At 50.0% G+C, this 20,675-nt stretch overlaps 1 protein-coding gene across 6 annotated transcripts; it reads right to left on the bottom strand.

Annotated features, from left to right (window-relative positions):
* Positions 1-282: 282 nt before the first annotated feature.
* BRD2 (bromodomain containing 2) lies at positions 283-11,989 on the bottom strand. 6 transcript variants are annotated; one of them, XM_055406223.2, is made up of 13 exons: positions 11,601-11,989; positions 7,759-9,075; positions 5,847-6,150; positions 5,111-5,248; positions 4,506-4,644; positions 4,216-4,430; positions 3,748-4,122; positions 3,103-3,231; positions 2,666-2,917; positions 2,288-2,553; positions 1,476-1,780; positions 1,129-1,251; positions 283-1,022 (listed from the first exon to the last, which is right to left on the bottom strand). In XM_055406223.2, the coding sequence occupies exons 2-13, from the start codon at positions 7,785-7,787 to the stop codon at positions 886-888; spliced, it is 2,412 nt and encodes an 803-aa protein (XP_055262198.2). In that variant the 5' UTR covers positions 7,788-9,075; positions 11,601-11,989; the 3' UTR covers positions 283-885. The 6 variants fall into 6 exon arrangements, with proteins under 6 accessions (XP_055262198.2, XP_055262200.2, XP_055262196.2 ...); XM_055406225.2 differs by lacking the exon at positions 11,601-11,989 and adding an exon at positions 10,175-10,191; XM_055406221.2 differs by lacking the exon at positions 11,601-11,989 and adding an exon at positions 9,638-9,785.
* Between the last annotated feature and the right edge of the window lie 8,686 nt (positions 11,990-20,675).

Below are 20,675 nucleotides of genomic sequence, written 5' to 3'. Positions count from 1 at the left end.
AAAATCTGAGCCTATTCAGAGTCCCGAGTTTGAAACTCTTGGCCAAATAAGCCAGGTGTTGGCTTCATCTAAATCAGAGCAGATTGTGAACCTTAAGTTATTCTGGAGAACTCACTTTACAAAGGGCAAATGCACTTTTATCACAGCAACAGTCCACTCATTTAAAACAGCATAATCCTTCTTCCCGCTCCCCCCATACATTCCTCAAAATTTTCAAGTGTATTCCATTTATTTTGAAGCAACTACAGAAACAAACGTTATTAAGGTAATGAACTCAGAACATGAATAATATTTCTTTATTTACAAGTTAGAATCAACAGACAAAAGAAAAGACAATCCAGGGGACCAATTGGGGAGATGACTGAAACCCCCAGGGGCCCCAGATGGAGCAGAAGGAAAAGGGAAAACTGAGTAGAAAAAAAAAGTCAACGTAAAAAAAGAGCTCCCCCTTCCTCCCTCCCCATGGAAGCTGAGGGACCGTGGCCCCAGCCCTCTTCAGCCTCACCTAGCTTACAATAAATTAGAACACACAGTCTCAAACGGGGCCCTTCCAAGTGAACAGGGCAGCTGTAGCCTCAGGTAAGCCCGCATCAGGGCCTCTGCCCATTCCCACCCGATACCCCTGCCTGCCCTAGCCATTCTGAATGGGGGCTCTATGCCCAAGAGGGCACTCTCCACAGGGCTGGGAGCCCAGTCCTCTTTTGTCCGTTTTTCCGTCCCTCCTGTAGTATTGTCCCTGCATCCCTCCCCCTGCAGAGCCAGCTCTCTCACAGAGGGGGGAGGGGGTGAGATGAGAAGTGTCACAGCACAGGGAGGGAGCGGGTGGGGCAGGGTGGTCTAGGGGTCCGGTCCTGCGGAGCCTCCTGCCCCATCTGGCCTGGCCCTTTAGCCTGAGTCTGAATCACTGGTGTCTGAAGAGGAGGAAGATGAAGAGGAGGAGCTGGAATCCGAGCTGGAGCTGGAAGCGCTGAGGCGGGACACCACCACCTGCTGTGCTGAGGATGTCTCTGCTTTCTCACTCGCTGAAGGACAGAGGTGAAGTTTAAAGATGTGTAAGCCTACATTCCACTTTTGAAGAACCAAGAGAGCAGGATGTAATGAACTCACAGTGGTTTATGGGACACTCACCTTTCTTGGGGGGCTTTTTGGTAGAATTGAGCTGCCCGCTAACATCTTGTAACCGCTTTTCTAGTTCCCGCTTCTTCTCCAAAGCCAGTTCCTCCTTTGTCTTTCCCACAGGTTTTTTAATAGCTAGAAAAGAAACAAACCAGGACTAACACAGCCAGGAGCACTCTGGTTTCCCTGTCCCCTGTTGTTGCCTTTCTTGAACTTAAGGAAGCAACTAATGCAACCCATCACCCCAGGAACTGATGATTCCAAGTGCATCAAGCATACCCCTCCATCCTTCTCTAAACTGTCCTCAGATCTACACAAGGATTTGCTAAGTTAACTTGGGGATCTCATTTCATACTCACTATACGGCTTCCGAGGTTTCTTTCGCAGGCAGGAAAGAACATAACGTTCAAGCTCTCTAAGTGTGGACGGCTTGAGTGTTTCAAAATCAATCTCAATTTCTTCTGGGTTTGAGTCACGTAAAGAGGGCTCCCTAGCTTGGATTATGTGCACAACGCGACCAAGTTTCTCCCCGGGCAGTTTGTTGATGTCCAGGCTCAACTGCCGCTTCTCATCGTAACTCATGGGCCTGCTTTCTTCCTCCTCCTCTGAGTCGTAGCCAGCAGGCAGGGCAGGTGGGGCAGTCTTTGTGGCCTTTTTGGGGAGTCTGAGCAAAAGAAAATTATCACTTGGGCGAACACATTACCTCAACACATTCTCACTGTTCAATACGGTCATCTGGATTTCATGCCTGAAGAACTGTTTCCATTAAGGCAAATGAGTGAGTGAGTCAGAGATGGGCTCCAGGACACTTGCGTATCAGAGGAGCAGAGCTTATTTACACAGAAAATATTTTATATTAATCTCGGTTGGGCTTTGAGAAATAAATATGAGCACGTCAGCACAGGTCTATTTTTTTTTTGTACCTAAAGCACTAACCCATCCCCAACTACAGAAAAAAAGAATATACAAAAAAATACAGACTCTGGCTTAGAGAAGGGGTAGGCAAATTCAAATGACAAGTAGCTTCAAAAGACCCTATGTTCTGCAAGGTCTATTTCATCATCTGGACACTTACCAGAGGAAAAAAAAAAAAATCAATCACTGACCCCCGATCTAGAGAAAACTGCAAGCAATGGGAGAAATCTCTGCTTCCTTCCCTGTTAGAACTCACTTGGTGCCGCCTCCTCCAGAAGGTCCAAAGCCAGGAGGACCCAGTGTTGCAGCACCGCTGCTCCCGCCGCCGCCCGGCTTCTTGGGCTTCTTGGGCTGAGACAGGCGGGGTGCCCGAGGCCCTTTGTCATCTTCATCAGCCCCGGCCCGGCCTCGATGCTTCTCTGCCTTCCGTTTCTTCTTTTTCTCTTTTTTCTCTCTCTTTCGCTTGGGCTTGGATATTGGGCCTTGGGACAAGGCAGCCAGTTGTTCATGTACTGCTCTAAGCTTGAGAGAAAAAGAGAAATTAAATTGAAAAAATACACAGATAAAGCAATAAAGAAAAAAAAATTAAGCCAAAGACAGCATGAACCTCATCCAGTAAACAGTGACAAAATACCTGTTCCTGCAGTTCAGCTAAGCGATGAGCCCTTTCCTCCTCAGAGTCAGAGCTCTCACTCTCTTCCTCCTCCTCCTCATCGTCCTCATCTTCCTCCTCCTCTTCCTCAGAAGAACTCCCACTGCTACTCTCCTCGCTGGAGGACTCTGAAGATGACTTGGCCAAGCCAGGGGGCAAGGCAGTGGAGACTGGTAAAGGCCCTGGTTCCAGGGGTTCATCTGGCATTTTGGCATAACGGAACTCAAACACGTCCTAGAAAGAGACAGCAGACTCAAAACCAGGCTGGTAGACATGCCCTGATCACACCTAGCCACGTGGCAGCTCCAACGCACAACTGCACAGACTGGGAGAGCCTCACGTTCAGGCGATGCAGCACAGACGGCAAAGTTCCTTCCCCCAGCTCCATTTCATCTTCCAACTGCAACCTTGATGCTCACCTGTAACTTTCGTGCCATGGCCACCACATCATGGTCTGGAGGGTTGTACTTATAGCAGTTGGAGAACATAAGCCGCACGTCAGCAGCGAACTCCTGTGCGTCCCGGTACTCGCGATTCTCCATCTTCCGCTGCAGAAGGAGGCAGCATCAGAAGCTGCACAGGCAGGGAGACTCACCTTTCCCTGCCAGGCCCAGACACTGCCAAGAACAGCCCTCTAGACAGCACAGTGGGGGGTACAGGATGTGTGTGACCAGAAGGATCTATACCCGGGGCTCAAGTTTGAAGTCAAAGGAATTTGGGTGGGCTGAAGAAATATCTAGGTCTAGGAAAAAAAAAATCATTATTTCTAAGTGAAAGGTGGGGTGTGTGGCCTCCAACTATTGGGCTACCCCTTTACTCCCCCCTACCCTAACGCAATACTTCCAACAGGACCTGAGTATAAGCAGTGATACTCTGAATGTAAAACCCACCACAGTTTCCAATTCCAGAAAACAGGGATTCATTAGAGTACGTGACCTCCTGCCTCACTATTTTGTAAAAGTAAAATGCCAAGATAGCTGCGTGCCCGTGAAAAGTGACTGTTTTATTGATCCTTAGGTTCCAATCACTGCCTGAGTATCCCATCTGCCCCATGCAGTGGGTACCTTGACAGTGCTGAGGTCCATGGGGTGCTTAATGATGTCATGGTAGTCATGCAGGCCAAGAGCAGAGGCGTCCACTGGTTTATAGAAAGGCCAGGCATAAGCAGCATGCTTCTTAGATAGTAACTCCTTCAAAATGCCATTGCAATGTTTTAACTGTTCCGACAGCTTTCCTTTCTTGGAGCTCTGGTGTTGTTGCTGAGAGTCAGGCAAGTCTTTGCGTGGGGGCTTGATAGGGCGGCCACTTTCTCTACGCACAGGGGGGAGCCGTGCTGCCTTAGGCTCCAGACCCCCTGGAGGGCTGGCTGGGGACCCAGGAGCCAGGATAGCTGTAGGTGTAGGGGTGGTAGTATCTGCTTTCCGCTTTACCCCTTTTTTCTGCGGAGAAAAGACAGCTGCCTTTTACTCTGGATCCACCCCATTTAAGACCTTTCCCTCATCATCACCCCAAAGATCCCCACAGATGCATACCTTGGCAAGGGGCTGTGCTGGAGGAGCTGCAGAGACAGCAAGGAGCGGGGGTCCAGCAGAGTGCAAGGACTTGAGCAGGGGAGCAGAGATGAGCGGCGGGTGGGGAATGTTGAGGACCGTGGTGGGTATCTCAGGTGGCGGAGTGTACAGGGCAGTGTGAGACACAGAAGAGACGGCAGGCACCTGGTGGGCACTGGCGATACTGCCCTGCAGCGCTGGAGGGGGAAAGAGAGTTTAGTTTACCATTCCCATCTTTTGGTCTCCATTAGTAAAACTCCTTCTCTTCCTACCTGCCAATTTGGCCCCTTTCTTGTGGCTGTTCTTAGGGATAGTGACCACAAGTTCTTGTTCTTCTTGTGGCATTGATGCCACTTTCTGCAGAAAGATCTTTTCCAGCGTTTGTGCCATCAGGACAATATCATCAGTGGGCTACAGGAAGCACAAAAAGTTCAAACGCTAGGGAGAGAGCTAAAACTATTTTCCCTGGGAAATACATAGCCCCAGGCATCATCACCACTCCCTTACACAACTCCAAAGTACTAAAAATTACCTATGCTGAACTGAATCTCCCTGTTATCTCTTCCAACTTTGCCCCTCAAAATGCAACAAAGAAGTGAGAGATTCAATCTGAGTTGATCAGTTCCTCTTCTACTCAGGTCTCTGGAGATTTCTGAGAAATAAGGCCACTATTCACAAGAACATCACAAGTGTTGTATTTAAACATCTTCTTAATTCTGGATCTCTGAAGCCACATCACTGTTTTCAGTGGTACCTTTGCAAACAGATTTTCTAGATACCAAACTACTGAGAACACCTTTAAAAATTTAAACTTTACAATGATAAAGTAGTGATAAAATATGCACTCTCCCCCCCACTAATAACACACACAACTCACCTTGTTGTAGATATAGCAGTTGGTGAACATGGTATTGAAATCCTGCATGCACTCTGAGGCAGCCCAATAGTAGTTGTTTTCAAGTCTCCTCTTAATAGTACCCATATCCATAGGCTGCTTTATAATTTTGTGATAATCCTAAAGAAAGAAGTGGTAGGTCAGACCACAGAAAGAAAAATGCCTGTTCTCAGGCAAACTACCAACCCCAGCACACACACACACCCCCTAGTCTGTCAGAGGAGTTCATATCTCCTCAACTGCGGCCCCAATTAAAACTATGGGATAGAGATAAAAAATGGAACACGACTCAGATCACCCATAAGGAGACCCCTACTGCCTTGCTCTAACCACCCATCTCCCACCCACTCTGGAAAAGTTTCCCATCCTGTGACATTACCTCTGGGGCTGGCTATCCATGGGCTGCATGAGGGAAAGGAAGAAGCTAAGAATTTTGGCCACCGTGGTCCTCTCCCAACCTGGGGTGGGAATCTGTAAAATGGAGCCAGGGCACAAAAGTTAAGGAAGGACACATGGAGGGCACAATGAGAGATCCTAGATAGCAAGCGGTTGGATCAATCACAAAGGACCAAAAATCTAGAAATCTGGTGGCTATCTGCCCTACAGGATAGAAATGGGAACTCCCTAGGGGCCGCAGCACCTACATTAGGCAGCCCACCTCCACGCACACGCATTCTTTCTCATTTCCATACCTCCCCACTCCAGCCTCTCTACTCACCGGCAGACCCAGTTTGACAGCATCCACAGGTTGCCGGAAGGGCCATGCAAACTGATGTTTCCATAGAGCCTTCATCACCACCTTGTGCAGATATTGCAACTGGTTGGTAACCCGTCCTGGCTTTTTGGGATTGGACACCTCGGGAGGTGGTGGGTTGGCAGGGGTTAGTTGCAAAGCCGGCACTGAAGCCATTGTGGGGCTCTCGAATCCCTCATACAATAGAGAGGGCTTTCGAATTCTTTTTCCAGGCGCTGCTGCTTCTGGGCCCAGGCCCAGTAACCCTGCATTCCCCTCCCCAGGGAGCCTGTGAAGATAGGAAACAAAATCAGATGTGGTAATCTGGTGGAATTCATTACAATTCCACAATTCATAGATTTGCACTATGTACCCTCAGCACATCTAGGCTTGGAATTGAGTGAAAACAGAGGTAAAGATTATGGAAACGAATCCAGTATCCAAACAATCCGTGGAGCTTTTGTTCTTGTACCTCTTGGCACCTTTTCTAAACCCACAGAAGCCCTATCTTCTGAATTCTTAAAATCTGATAGGCTTCTTCACCTGTTTTAAAGTGAAAAAGAACCCCAAGTAGCTTCTCACAGGGCCCAGCCATTTAAGAATCACAGCCTTACGGGGACTGAACTTAAGCAAAATGGGTGGAGCCAAGAAACTCAAGCCCCAAGCTTCCTCCTCACTAGGGGCTTGGTGGTTGCCATGGTGGTTGAGCCTGAGGGGATCGGATGAAAACAAACAAAATAGAAAAATTTCATAAATCGCTGATGAGACTGACACCAAAGAATCCACCTGTGCAGAAGATATCAGCATGCTCCACAAAGCTCGGAATAGTTAACTCCAAACAACGAGCCAGCAATCTAACGGAACCATACCAACTCAAAAAAAGAAAAAAAAGAACCAGACAAGGGAGTATTTGTCAGACTTCACAGCCTGGAATACCTCAAGCTACCAGCCTTCAGGAATCAACTATTCGCAAATTCAGTCTCCTCTCTCTAAGGCACTCAAAAAAAAAAGCTGTCCAAACAGTCAAGGTCAGCAAATTCTCTCATAAATGTGATACAGACCTCCCCCTAATCAACCTCTGCCAAAAACTGCGATGCCATTAACAGGTTCCACTGTAGCATCACCTCTAGTGATCAAAGGCCAACAGTGTACTAAGTTTACATTCTCTCTGGGGCTCCTCGAGACCAGGTGTTACCCAAGGCCTAAGACGAAAGGCATCACACCGAGCTCTCATTGTTTACTTCCCCAGAGCAGGACTAGAATGCTTAGCTCCTGAAGGAAACTCTCAATGGTACCTCACACACACGCAAGAAATCCAATCTTTTGCAACACAACACACACCTCTCAACACAAAACCAAACCACTCACCGAAAATAAAGAATTTAAAGACCTATCACCGACATTAGGAACCCAGAGTAAGAATGGTCCTTGTACCTTACTCAGGGAATTCCCGTTTCCAGTCCCCGAAGCTCTATCACCATGGCAACCCTGTAAAGCACTAAATGTGGCCACGAACCTCCGCCCCAGAAGGCCTGACAAACGGTCGCTTACACACCAGACCCACTACCCTCAAGACCTGCTGCCCAATCAAAGTCCTCCCCCATTACATAGTCCGCCGCCACTTCGCTCTGCCCGACTCAGCTAAAACCTGACCACAGCGGAAAAGTAATGTGTAAATCGACTACCTGTGCTCCCTCCATACGCACGATCTGGGGCCGCTATCACGGTCCCCAAACCGCCGCTCACCCCTCTCCGCGAGCCTCGACAACCAACAGTTGCGCCACGAAACAGCAACGCGCCCCAGTCGGTTCCGCACTCCTTCCGAACCCGACACCTCACACCCGCGCGCCGCAGCCCCCCAACGCCCCCTTCCCACACGCGGCTCGCAGGGACGTACTTGTTGTGGGGAGTCACGTTTTGCAGCATCTTGACCACGGGGAACCGGCGCTGCCCTCAGCCGCGGAAAGTCCGGGTGGCCTCGGTTCCCCTTACCTCCCGGTCCAGCATAACCCGGGAAGGAGGGGGAGGGCGGGGGCCGCTGCCCTCGGCCCTCCAAGCGACAACCCACCCCGCCGGGATGGCACGAAAGCAATCTCCTCCGCTGTTCCTCGGAGAACTCCCAGCAGCTTGGCGCGCTCCGCAGGAGGCGGACAGCGAGAAAATGGCGGCGGCCTCAGCTGAGGCGGGCGAGCGAAAGGGGACGGGCTCTTCAAACCCCAGGACGGCCCCCGATCCCAGACACCGTCGCCAATATTGCCCGCAGTTGGTCTGCAAGGATCCCCTCTTCCTGCCGAGACCGTCTGGGGCGGACGTGGTCCCGTTTCGATCTCGGATGGAGGCGGATGAACACGAAAAGTGGTTTAGGGAGCCGCCGCCTCCATCTTTGAAATCCTCTTGAGGGCGGAGTAGAGGGGGTGGACAGACTCCGAGAACTGGGCGGGGCCCGAAAAAGGGGAGCTTCGGGGGCTTCTATGGGGTCTGTACTGTCCGCCGGGGCCGGTCATAGACCGAGACGAAGGCCATTTCCAAGCGGATGGACGTGGATTGTAATGGCGGCCCCAGACGACTCGAAGGCTCTGTGTAGATACGCAGAATCCTCCAGCTCGTTCTAGAGGTTGCTCCACTCCAGCGCGAAATGGCGCCTCCGAGCCCCGCGCCAGCCCTTTATATATAGGCAAGGGGGAGGAGCTTCGCCGCTCATGCGCGCCACCGTGCTCGCGACTTCCCCCACCCCCTCCGCGCGCGCTCGCTCGCTCACGCGCGTGAAGAAGCAGAGTCGAAGGGGGAGGAACACCTCTCCGCGGGAGCGTTTTCTATTGGTCGGCGGAAGCGATGACGTCATAAACCTCATTTCCAAAGCGTCAGTCACCAGGCAGAAGAGTGCCGCATAGACCCCCAGGGAAGCGGCAACCCGCCACATCTCTGAGCCAATTGGCTGCGCTGTGGTTCGGCAACTCCAGGGAAAGAGGGAGGTTGGCAGGGGTGCAGCACCCTCTCCCTGCCTCCCCTTCCAACAAAGTCTTTCCAGCGGTCCAAGCCCAGTGCGACTGGCGACTGCCAAGCTTGGGCAGGTCGTGCCATTCGTAGCTCCTCCATTGGCCAGGCCAGCAGGACTGGAGGGGGCCGCGTGGGCGTAGCCAGGATCTGCCCGCCGGGGTGTGGCCACAGGACGCCGGCGGTTCTCAGGATTGAGGCGGCCGCCGCAGTGAAGAACCTGAAATGAGGAAGAAGACGCCATCTTAGAAGCCGCGGCCTGCCACTCTGGCAAACGGCTGAGGGCTCCCAAAAACAGCGAGGAAGGAACCTAACGTTCCTGTGCTTCGCAATCAAACGTGCAGAATTACCAGAGCCTCCAAATCCTCCCCTTCCTTCCCCAGGCAAGCAGTCGAAATCAAAAACGCTCCCCAGAATCTACCCTCTGAACTCAAAGGCTTCCCTTCAAGGCAACTAAACAGAGACCACGTTCTAAATACTTGCACCCCAAGCACCTCTTCAATCCCTCCCTCTGATACCTTCAGTTACCAATACAAATATCCATCTGGTCGACAAAACCTCGGCAACCCTTTAGTGGGAGCAAAATCCCCAACAAAAGCACCCGTATACCCTGTAAAATGAAACCCACCTCCTCCCCAAACTTCTCTCCGGTGTCTGGCTCAGAGCGGAAAAAACAAGGCCCTCGAGGGGCGAATCAGGGTGCGCACCCTCCCCCTCCTGGCGAGCTCAGACCTCTCCCCACGCTCCCCGCCCTGCCCCCCGCTCCGAAGGCGGGCCCGCACCCCCGCTTAGGGTCCTGGCGTCGGGGGCGCGGAAGGGCGCCCCATCCCCCCACGAGGGTCCGGAGTCCTCCCCACGGAGCGGCCGGTCTATCGGTCAGCGCCAGGGAGGAGGGCGCGCGGAGGCGGCGGCGGCGGCGACCAGCCCTCCCCCTCTCCCTTCCCCTCCCCCCCCCGGCCGTCCGCCTCCGAGGAGGGGCAGGAGCCATTTTGGGAGCTCAGTTTCGCCCCCTCCCCCCAGCCCACTCAATCTTCCCCACCACCTAGGAACCCGAGTAAGGTTACAGACTCGGTGTGAATAGAGCCGCAGCGCGAGGTTAGGATCGCTAAGGCCCTCTCACCGGAGAGGGGAAGAATTTCCCCCGCCCAGCCTTTAGTTGGGGGCCCTCCCCGCTCCTCCTTGTCCCCTTTTCTGGCTACCAGGTAAGAAAACAGTCTATGCGTATCTGAATAAGGAAATTAATCATGTAAATCAATGAGTACAAGCGCCCCCGCCCCACCCGCAGGGCTTCGTGAGGGCGTAAGTCCTCGAACTGTTACCCTCTTGCCTTCGCAGCAGCCCTGCAGCCTTAACCTCGGTTACTGCGTCTAAAATGGCCGTCAACCTTTAGTCTTCTCGACCACCAGACTCGGGCAAACCCTGCGGGGGTGGGGGGGAAGCACGCACAGGGACGGCAGTCTCTCCTCTCCTCCCCCCCTTCGATCAGGCCTCGGCCTCAAAAGTACAAGCGGGCCCGCCCGGGCGGCTGCAGCGAGGAGAGCAGTGACACAGCAACTTTCGCAGAGGCCTTCTCCCCTCCCCCTCCCGGCCCAGCCTCCCCAATCTGCCATTCTTCCACGAGGGGCCTTGCAAGTCTGCACAGAGGCCTATCTGAGGGCCGGTCAGGGAAGAAAAAGTTAGGAGGTCGACAGACCACAGGGCCTTATTAGAAAGTAGAAGGGCAGACAGACATTCTGGCTTATTTTCCTGCATTCCGGAAAATCACTGTTCTCCTCTGCCTCCCAATCGTCCCTTCCCCCAAATGAGTCACACGGGAGGCTACTGGTACTCAGTAATTTGGAAAAGTAACTCTTCCCTCCTTTCCGCTCCCTCCCCCGCAATACACAAGGAGACTGTTCAGGAATGGGGGAGGGGATGAAGGAAGCAAGACACCACCCAGGAGAAAACTGAAACTTTGGGAGCTGTGAAATCATTCCAGGTCCCGAGACTCACTCTCCTGTGTCTCAAGCCACGATTTTCAACCTCTCCCGAGACCCCCGTTGGGCCTGGTTCCTGATCCAAAGAAGACCCCAAGCTTCTAGCCTGCAAACTCCCCCCAGCCTGTGATAGACACATGCTCAGCTAAGACCCCGCCGGGGCAACCAAGGTTTATTCAGAAAGTTCCGCAGGCCAGGTCCACGTGAATGCATACAAATTCGATAAACCACTCGAAGCGTAACCTCCACCATGCCATGTGATGACTGCCAGGTTCCTACCGCTGACACAAAAGCAGCACAGAAATGCTCCTTCTACAGCCTCTGGGGAGAAAGGGAGTGGGCGCCTGGGAACAATCTCAGTTCACAGCCTGGGTTACCAACTCTCAGCATTCCCCTCTAGGAGTAGGGACCACAGTCACCACTCCCACTCCTCACCCCACCCTCCGGCCGCCAAAAGGATCCCTTCTCACCTGGGTCCAGGCTCCTTTACCCCCAAGGGACGAATGGAATCGGGGGGGACACACCGCCCCCACGCCCCTTTGCCCTCCAATTGGTAAGAAGACAGAGGTTGGCCATTCCCCTCCCCCACCCGAGGGGCCCTCGCCTGCTCGCCCCCTCCCCGCCCCCATTGGCTGTAAACTGTTTGAAGGACAAGTGCTCCCACCCTCAGGGTTCTTCTCTGCACCCCAAGAATCTCCCTCTCGGCCTCCCCACCATTGGTTAGTCATTTAAATGACAATATGCCCGCCCGGCAAGGGCCCCTTCTCACCTGGACCCCGGAATCTTCCAGGGGGGCTCCACTGTTCCCCTTGGCTTGGTGCGGGGGGAGGCTGTAATCCGGGGTGTCACCCCCCCGGAAACTGAGGTTGCGTTGGGGGAGGGGGCGTAGCCCCCAGCCCCTCCCTTCCCGGCCGAGCTGGGGGGTGGGGAGAGCATCGGGACCGCGCGGCCACGTCAGCGTCACCCAGATTGGCTGACCCGGGTCACGTGCCAGCCACCCCCCTCCCCACCGCCACGGGGGCCGGCTTTTCCGAAGGTTCTCGGGGGTCGCGCAAGGGGCCACGGGGGCCGCATGGCCCAGGCCTTTCTCTACAGACCCAAAGCACCCTAACGCCGCTGCTTCTCCACATCCTCGGCTGCCTGCCCCGCTGTCGCCGACCCTGTCCCCCCCACTAGTCGCGCCGTACAGGCTCAGCATGGCTGCCGCAGCCCGGGGACGTGCACGGCGCAGGCGCAAGGGTGCGGCCGGCTGGGGGGAGGGGAACGGAGAGTGGGAGGCCGCGGGGAGAGCGGCAGCGCGCAGGCGTGAGGGCGGGCGCCGAGGCCCCGCGGCGGGGCCCGGAGCGCGCGCAGTGGGCGGGGCGGAAGCGGGCGCGGCGCGCGGCCTCCGCGGCCCCTCCCCCGCTGCTGGCGGCCTCGCGGGGCGTCCTGGGGTGGCCCAGCTCGGCTCCTTTTCCGCAGGTCTGAGGGCTGGCTTGGGACGCCCGGGCCCGGAGTCCAGCGGGAGCGCGCGCTGCCGAGCTGTTGTCAGTGGAGGAGGATGGGGCCTAGACCTGGAGTTGTGAGGGTTTGCAGGGTGGGGTCACTCCGCGGTGTAGTGTGGTTCCACAGCGGGCGTGTTGTCACCACCCTCGTGCCTGCGGCGGCGAGCGGAGGTGTGGGCGGTTGACGTGGGCATTCTGTTCGGTCTCTTTGTCTTAGGCCCGTAACCTCTCAATTCGCCTGAGTCTACCTAGATTTCCTTACTGCATTGAGTGCTGCGGGGCGCGGTGGAGAGGGGGGTGTCTGGACTCTGCATGTTGCAAAACTTAATAGCCTTCTGATCACTTCCTTTTGCTCTGAGCAACTTTGGGATTCTTAGGGCATGAGCCACCCAGGTATGAATTTGTAATGAGCCTTGCTCTGTTCCAAACTCTGATGTTTAGATTGATGAGCCTCACTGTGCAGGAGGCACAGGGGCTCCCGAATTTGGTAACGTAGGGATGGTTGGCACCTAAAGCTTTGTTGCTGGGCAGTATTCCCACTCATGACCCTCAGAGTGTGGTTCAGTCTGTAGTTCATTACCCCCACTCCCCTCCCACAGACCGCAGCAGAGAGGCCAACTTGCCAGAGAACCCTTTGGCTTTCGGTTTCCCACCTGTAAACGGCCGTGTATGTGTCTCTTTACCATTGTATCAGCACTAGAAGGCCTCTTTTTGGATTAAAGGCACGTATTTTCCTTTCGACCTGTCAACCCGATCTGTTACTCTGAAGCTTTCCATTTTCTACCAATTGGCGTTTTAAACTGCTCCCTTCTAGAGGTTTTCCCCGCCTAAAAATAAGGAAAGAAAGAAAATAACCTTAATATCATATCCCCTTGTGGACTCTCTTAGGTACTTGTCAGCTCCCCTGCCCAGTCAAGACCTGACATTGTGTTAATTTTCCTCTCTCTGCCTCATTTCCCACTCTTTAGCCCATTTCTTCCACTGCTGAAACTGTCTTGGCAGATGTCACCAGGGACCTTCTAATTGGCAAAATCAGGAAGCGCTTTTCAGCTCTCACCGTATTTGACCTCACTGAAGTATTTGACATTTGATCAGGCTTCCTTCCTGAAATTCTCTCCACCCTTGATTCCTGTGACTGCTTCTCCCTTGTTTCTTTTCCTGCTTGTCCTCCTGTTCCTCTGGTGTCCTTAGTGGACTCTCTGTTAGCCTGTGTTGATGTTTGCCCAGATCTTGCCTCAGTTTGCTTCTCATTGTGTTCATCTTTTCTAAGTAATCTCAGTCAGTGGCTCAGAGCCTCTCAAATCTGTATCTTTAGTTCAGTCAACTCTCCTGAGCAAAACTCAGTACTTAATTTTACCCCTTAGATAGCTGTCAGACATTTCAGCATATTCAAAACGGTGCAACCTATATGCAGCCTAGACCTGCTCCTTCCATTAATGTGGCTGATAGCAGTAATTCAGCCAAAAAACCTAGAATCTGGGAGCTGTTCTTGATTTATTTTTCTCACAGTTCTGTGTCCCCTTGACTTATCACTGTGCCTCTGATACAGCTATTGGCTCACCCTCTGCCCTAGTCGGATCACCTGAGCTGTATCAACAGCTTCCTAACTGATTTGCTTGTCTCTAAAGCTGCACTGTTCATTATGGTAGCCACTAGCCATATGTGGCTGTTTAAATACTGTTCTAAATTTAGTTCCTCAGGTTCCCTAGCCACATTTTAAGTTCTCATTAGCCCTGTGTGGCTAGCAGCTGTTGTATTGGACAGGACAAATTACAGAGCATTTCCATCACTGGAGAAAGTTCTCTGGGACACTGCTGCTCTAGATTTTCCTCTCTGCCTCTGCTATGAGACTGCCAGGAATGAGCTTTCCAAAATACAACTGGAGCCATATGCTACTGTTAAGCTCTATATTAATTCCTCATTGCCTATGTGATAAAGTTCAAATTCCTGTGCTGGCCAGAAAGGTCTGCCTACCTCTCCAGCATCACGTCTAGCCACTTGTTCATGGGCCCTATACTCCAGCCATATTGAACTGTTCCCCAACACATTACACTATATTTTACACACACTGCTCTCACTACATGAAATAGGCTTTTGCTCAGTCCATGTAAAGCCCAAATACCATCATCCAAAAAGCCTCCCCTTGCCTTCCAAATTGAGATGACTGCTCATCCTTTGGTTTCTCTTTCTCTTATAATTGCACCTTTCACAGTGAATGGCATTTATGTGAGCCACATTTCCCTTACTTGATTTTGATCCTGAGAACTGGTCCATGCTATAGTCTTTAAAACAACAGCAGCAATCTTCCAGCTTCTGGCTCAGGATCTGGCCAATAAGAGGTGCTCACAGAGTATGCAAATGTTGAAGCAAGTTGATGGCAAGCCACTCCAGTACTATTTCCTAGAAAATCCCATGGATGGAGGAGCCTGGTAGGCTGCAGTCCGTGGGGTCGCTAAGGGTCGGACCCGACTGAGTGACTTCACTTTCACTTTTCTGTTTAACTTTCACACATTGGAGAAGGAAATGGCAACCCACTCCAGTGTTCTTGCCTGGAGAATCCCAGGGACAGGGGAGCCTGGTGGGCTTCCGTCTATGGGGTCACACAGAGTCGGACACGACTGAAGTGACTTAGCAGCAGTAGCAGCAGTGACTTAGGTAAGATTGTAATGTTTGTGGTTGGGGGGCTCCATGCATAGTATGGGAGAAGTAATTGTAGTGAGACAAAATTATTGTTATCAGATAAACATTTGAGACACTGGGATTGTGTGAGAAAAGACAGAACAGAGCAGGTCATTTTCACAGAGCATTGCAGTTCAGTCTGGCCAGATAGAATAAGTTACAAGAAGTAGAGCCAGAGGAGACTGGAAGGTACATTTATTTGAGGCAACATGATGAATTCCAGTGCTGTTAAGTTTGGACCTAATAAGGAACCACTGAAAGTTATTGAGCAACAGCTTGATTGGAATTATATCATTGGATAGGAATTCTATCTTCGTATCTGTGGTGGCTATCACTGTACCTGTTAATAAACACCAAATAAAAATGTCAGGTGATGGATGGAGATGAGGCTGGTGGTAGCTAACATTTATTGAGTTGAAATGTCTCAGACCCTATTAAAAGTGCTTTATGTGTATGAACTCTTCTAATCCTTGTAACCCTGTAAAGTAGATTCTATTGTTATCACTTTGAATTTTCAAATGAAGCAACTAAAGCAAGAGATGTTAAATAAACATGTAAGTGTCTGGAGTTGGTATTTGAACCCAAGAAGTCTGCCACTGAATGGTATGTTATTCTGGTTGTTAGGCAAAGCAGGTATTTTAAAGTCTAAGGTTGAGGTGTGAGGAAAAAAGATTGGTAGAGGTAGATTTTGGAGTCACCTTTGAGGTATAGTTTGAATCTGTCACTCAGGTAGGTGAGATTTGTAAGGGAGGAAGTATGGGGCAATTCAGTTGTAGGTTAAGCATTGAGATCTGGGTTACACAGGCAGCAAGAACAGGAAGTGGAACCAGCGGAAGAGCATCAGACAAGAAGGAAAAGCAGAACAACGGAATATGAGCAGCCCAGAACAAGAGAGGGCTCCAGTGAGGACCTCAGGTTTATTGAATGCATGACTAATCAGGAGTTTTTAAAGCTTGTCTGTGCTATGGACTTGGGCAATTTGGTGGAGCCTTTGGACCTTGTGTGATGATAATATTTCTAAGGGCATAAATAAAATATGCAGTTATCAAAGTATTTAAAGAACTGGGTGATGATCTAGTAATATGTATTCCCTTACTAATAGAATGCTAATACATTAAGTTAAATGATTTATTTCAAGTCTGACAACTCATAATTGTAAAGATATCCGTTTTGAGACTGATATGAAAATGTTAATTGATGGTGATCTCTATTGATGACAACATTACAGGTACTGTTGGTACGACAAAGACTTATTCTTTTCATTGCTAAAGTTAAGTTTCAGTTAGTTGCTGCTAAGTGCTGCTAAGTCACTTCAGTCGTGTCTGACTCTGTGTGACCCCATAGACGGAAGCCCACCAGACTCCCCCTTCCCTGGGATTCTCCAGGCAAGAACACTGGAGTGGGTTGCCATTTCCTTCTCCTGTGTGTGAAAGTGAAAGTGAAGTCGCTCAGTCGTGTCCGACCCTTAGTGACCCCATGGACTGCAGCCAACCAGTCTCCTCCGTCCATGGGATTTTCCAGGCAAGAGTACTGGAGTGGCTTGCCATTGCCTTCTCCGTTCAGTTAGTTAGATGCTCTTAAAAATAAAGGTGGCTCTTTTTATTCCATCCAGGTTCATGGACCCCTGAGTTTCATGGCATGTGGACTGCAGGTTAAGAACACCTGTTCTTTTCTTTCTTTCTTTTTTGATTGTGCTGTACAGCTTGTGAATCTTAGTTCCCCAACCAGGGATCGAACCAGGTAGGGAAAGCACCAAGCCCTAACCACTGGTCTGCCAGGAAATTCCCAAGAACCCCTGTTCTGATTGAAAGCGGAGACAAGATCCTGCACAGGGTGTGAGAGCATAAAGAAAGGGGAAAACTCATTAGGTTGGTAATTGGGGATTGTTACTGACAGTGGAGAGCAGTTCTGTCATCTAGGGATAGAGGTCAAGTTACAGGGAATCTGAAAACCCAGGCCAGGTAATCCAGACTGAATCTTGTAGAAAGGGAGGAGCTGCTTAAATTTTTTGAAAGGAGAAGCAAGAGTTACTTTTATAGGAAGCCTTACTTAACGGCATGCACCATGGATTGGCTTTGGAGAGACTGGAGGTAGATCAGGTAGGAACCACAACATACATTTACACATGGAATGAAAAGGAATAAAGTCCTCACAGCATTAGAACTAATTGCACTTAGAAACCTCACTGTGGTTCAGGAGGCCCTATGTGGTCTTGCTTTTTCCTGCCTCTTGCCTCATGTCTGTCTGTCGTCTCTTATCACTAACTGCTATATACGCCAGCCACACAGGTCTCCTTCTTGAAGGAACCAGCCCCTCGCCTGCCTCAGAGCCTTCTCTCCCCTCCACCGCTTCGCTAACCCCTGCTGCTAAGTCACTTCAGTCGTGTCCGACTCTGTGTGACCCCATAGATGGAAGCCCACCAGGCTCCCCCATCCCTGGGATTCTCCAGGCAAGAACACTGGAGTGGGTTGCCATTTCCTTCTCCATCGCTAACCCCTACTCACACTTCATATCCCATCACACTATCACTAGATTCCCTTTCAGTTAGTCTTTCTGTGGGTCTCAGTTCTTTTTCTTTATCCTACCTTTTACAATTTGCTTTTGTAGGTTTGTGTGTTTACTTATTTAATATCTCTAGACATTAGAGACAAGTTTTCATTAGATTACAAGTTTGATCATGTAGGTGCCTGGTGCCCAGCATACTATCAGTTACATAGAGGACAGTCCATAAATATTTGCTAAATAAATGAGTGAACCTCTTTGAGCCGAGGATTTCTTACTTATATAATGGTAATAGTAAATTCCAACCTTGTAGAGTAGTTGACAGCATTACTGTATTGGAATAATGCAGCCAAAAAGGAAGAATGAATATGGATGTGAAGAGATACACTGAGCAGGAAATGAAGGGAAGGGTGGGAGCTGGGTGGCCAGGTTTACTCTGGGCTGTGGCAGAGGGGAAGAAGAAAATGGGAAGACGGGTGGTGTGCATGGGGAAGGCAGTGGGAGTGAAGGTGTTTGTAGAGGGGCCCATAGACATGCCTGGTGGGATTTACTGTTGAAATCCCAGTATTAGAAGAAACAATCTTATCATTCATCTAAGGCTTGAAGGTTCTTCCAGGCCCAGTTTTGCACCTTCAGTAACCTACAGCTCCTTTATTCATACAGTGAGCAGTCACTTGCTGGTGGGCTTTCTTGGTACACGCTGAGAGTGTAAAAAAAGAACAGGATAAGCTCCCTTGAGACCCTGCAGTGGGCATGAGGTGACTGAAGCAGACATTAACAGAATGATAAAACAGATGATGGGAAGGGCAGGCCAGTGCTATGGACACATACTGAGGAGGTCATTCATCTCCACTCTGGGTTCCAAGGCTTTCTGAGGGAGCTGAAATTTCAAAAGACTTACACAGAGATAGATGAACAGGGTCCATATCGTTTAAGGATCGTGTCAAGGAAAGCAGACTGCAGAGAACTATTGAAGGTTTTCATATAAATATGATGTGATCAAATGTACTAGTAAACAGATCCCCATGGCAGCACTGGAAAATGAGAGATTGGAGGCAGAGAGATCAGTTCTAAGAAAACAGCAGTAATCCAGGGAAAAAATCTAACCACTGAGGGCCTGAACCAGTAGGAATGGAGGACAGACTCGAGATACGGAAGAGGTAGGATCGATAGTGAACAACTGGACGAGATGGTTCGAGGAAGGTGAAGTTGTCAAACGTGACTCCCACATTTGTGACTCATCTGATTGGGTAGACAGTCAGCCTACACACTGAGCTCTTGAATTTGGGAGCTGGAGCATGAGGGGAAGGGAAGGTGGTGAGGTGAGTTTTGTAAATTTTGAGATAGAAGTACATTCAGTGTAGTAATTCCTGAACTTAATTTGCCTAAAAATCCATTACTGAACATTTAACAGGTTTATGAGATATCATGTAAAATAGGAAACTAATTTTAAAAAATAAAAGCACAATTTGAAAACCACAAGAATGCTTTCTATTTCAAACTTTCTCTTAGACAGTGCTGCACTCAATATGCCAGCAAATTTGGAAAACTCAGCAGTGGTCACAGGACTGGAAAAGGTCAGTCTTCATTTCAATCCCAAAGAAAGGCAATGCCAAAGAATGCTCAAACTACCGCACAATTGCACTCATCTCACATGCTAGTAAAGTCATGCTCAAAATTCTCCAAGCCAGTCTTCAGCAATACGTGAACCGTGAACTCCCAGCTGTTCAAGCAGGTTTTAGAAAAGGCAGAGGAACCAGAGATCAAATTGCCAACATCCACTGGATCATGGATAAAGCAAGAGAGTTCCAGAAAAACATCTATTTCTGCTTTATTGACTATGCCAAAGCCTTTGACTGTGTGGATCACAATAAACTGGAAAATTCCGAAAGAGATGGGAATACCAGACCACCTGACCTGCCTCGAGAAACCTGTATGCAGGTCAGGAAGCAACAGTCAGAACTGTACATGGAACAACAGACTGGTTCCAAATAGGAAAATGAGTACGTCAAGGTTGTATATTGTCACCCTGCTTATTTAACTTATATGCAGAGTACATCATGAGGAACGCTGCGCTGGAAGAAGCACAAGCTGGAATCAAGATTGCCGGGAGAAATATCAATAACTTCAGATATGCAGATGACACCACCCTTATGGCAGAAAGTGAAGAGGAACTCAAAAGCCTCTTGATGAAAGTGAAAGAGGAGAGGGAAAAAGTTGGCTTGAAGCTCAACATTCAGAAAACAAAGATCATGGCATCTGGTCCCATCACTTCATGGAAAATAGATGGAAAAACAGTGGAAACAGTGTCAGACTTTATTTTTGGGGGCTCCAAAATCACTGCGGATGCTGATTGCAGCCATGAAATTAAAAGACGCTTACTCCTTGGAAGGAAAGTTATGACCAACCTAGATAGCATATTAAAAAGCAGAGACATTCCTTTCTCAACCAAGGTCTAGTCAAGGCTATGGTCTTTCCCGTGGTCATGTATGGATGTGAGAGTTGGACTGTGAATAAGCTGATCGCCGAAGAACTGATGCTTTTGAACTGTGGTGTTGGAGAAGACTCTTGAGAGTCCCTTGGACTGCAAGGAGATCCAGCCAGTCCATTCTAAAGGAGATCAGTCCTGGGTGTTCATTGGAAGGACTGATGCTGAAGCTGAAACTCCAATACTTTGGCCACCTCATGCGACGAGTTGACTCACTGGAAAAGACTCTGATGCTGGGAAAGGTTGGGGGTGGGAGGAGAAGGGGACGACAGAGAATGAGATGGCTCGATGGCATCACCGACTCTGTGGACATGAGTTTGAGTGTACTCCGGGAGTTGGTGATGGACAGGGAGGCCTGGCGTGCTGTGATTCATGGGGTCACAAAGAGTCGGACACGACTGAGCGACTGAACTGAACTGAACTGAACTGAGGGGGGAAAATGAACACAGACTGGATTAAGTTAAGCAATCATTTTTAAGTTTGTTACTTGTAGTGATAGTATGGCAGTTAAAGGAAGTTATTATAGATGCTATTAGAAATGTTTACTGGTGACATATAATGATAGCATTTGTTTAAATACTCTAGAAAAAAATGTGTGTGGAATAGAATAGATGTAACAAGAATGGAAGACTTTTAGCATGTTTAAATTATTGAAACTTTAAGCATATAGGGGGAGACTTCCCTGGTGATC

Source organism: Moschus berezovskii, chromosome 23, assembly GCF_049115385.1.
Source record: "Moschus berezovskii isolate FMDL1 chromosome 23, NW_MosBer_1.0, whole genome shotgun sequence".
Classification (NCBI taxonomy): Eukaryota; Metazoa; Chordata; class Mammalia; order Artiodactyla; family Moschidae; genus Moschus; species Moschus berezovskii.
Note: the sequence above shows the minus strand (reverse complement) of the source record. Positions and strands in the feature narration are given on the sequence as shown.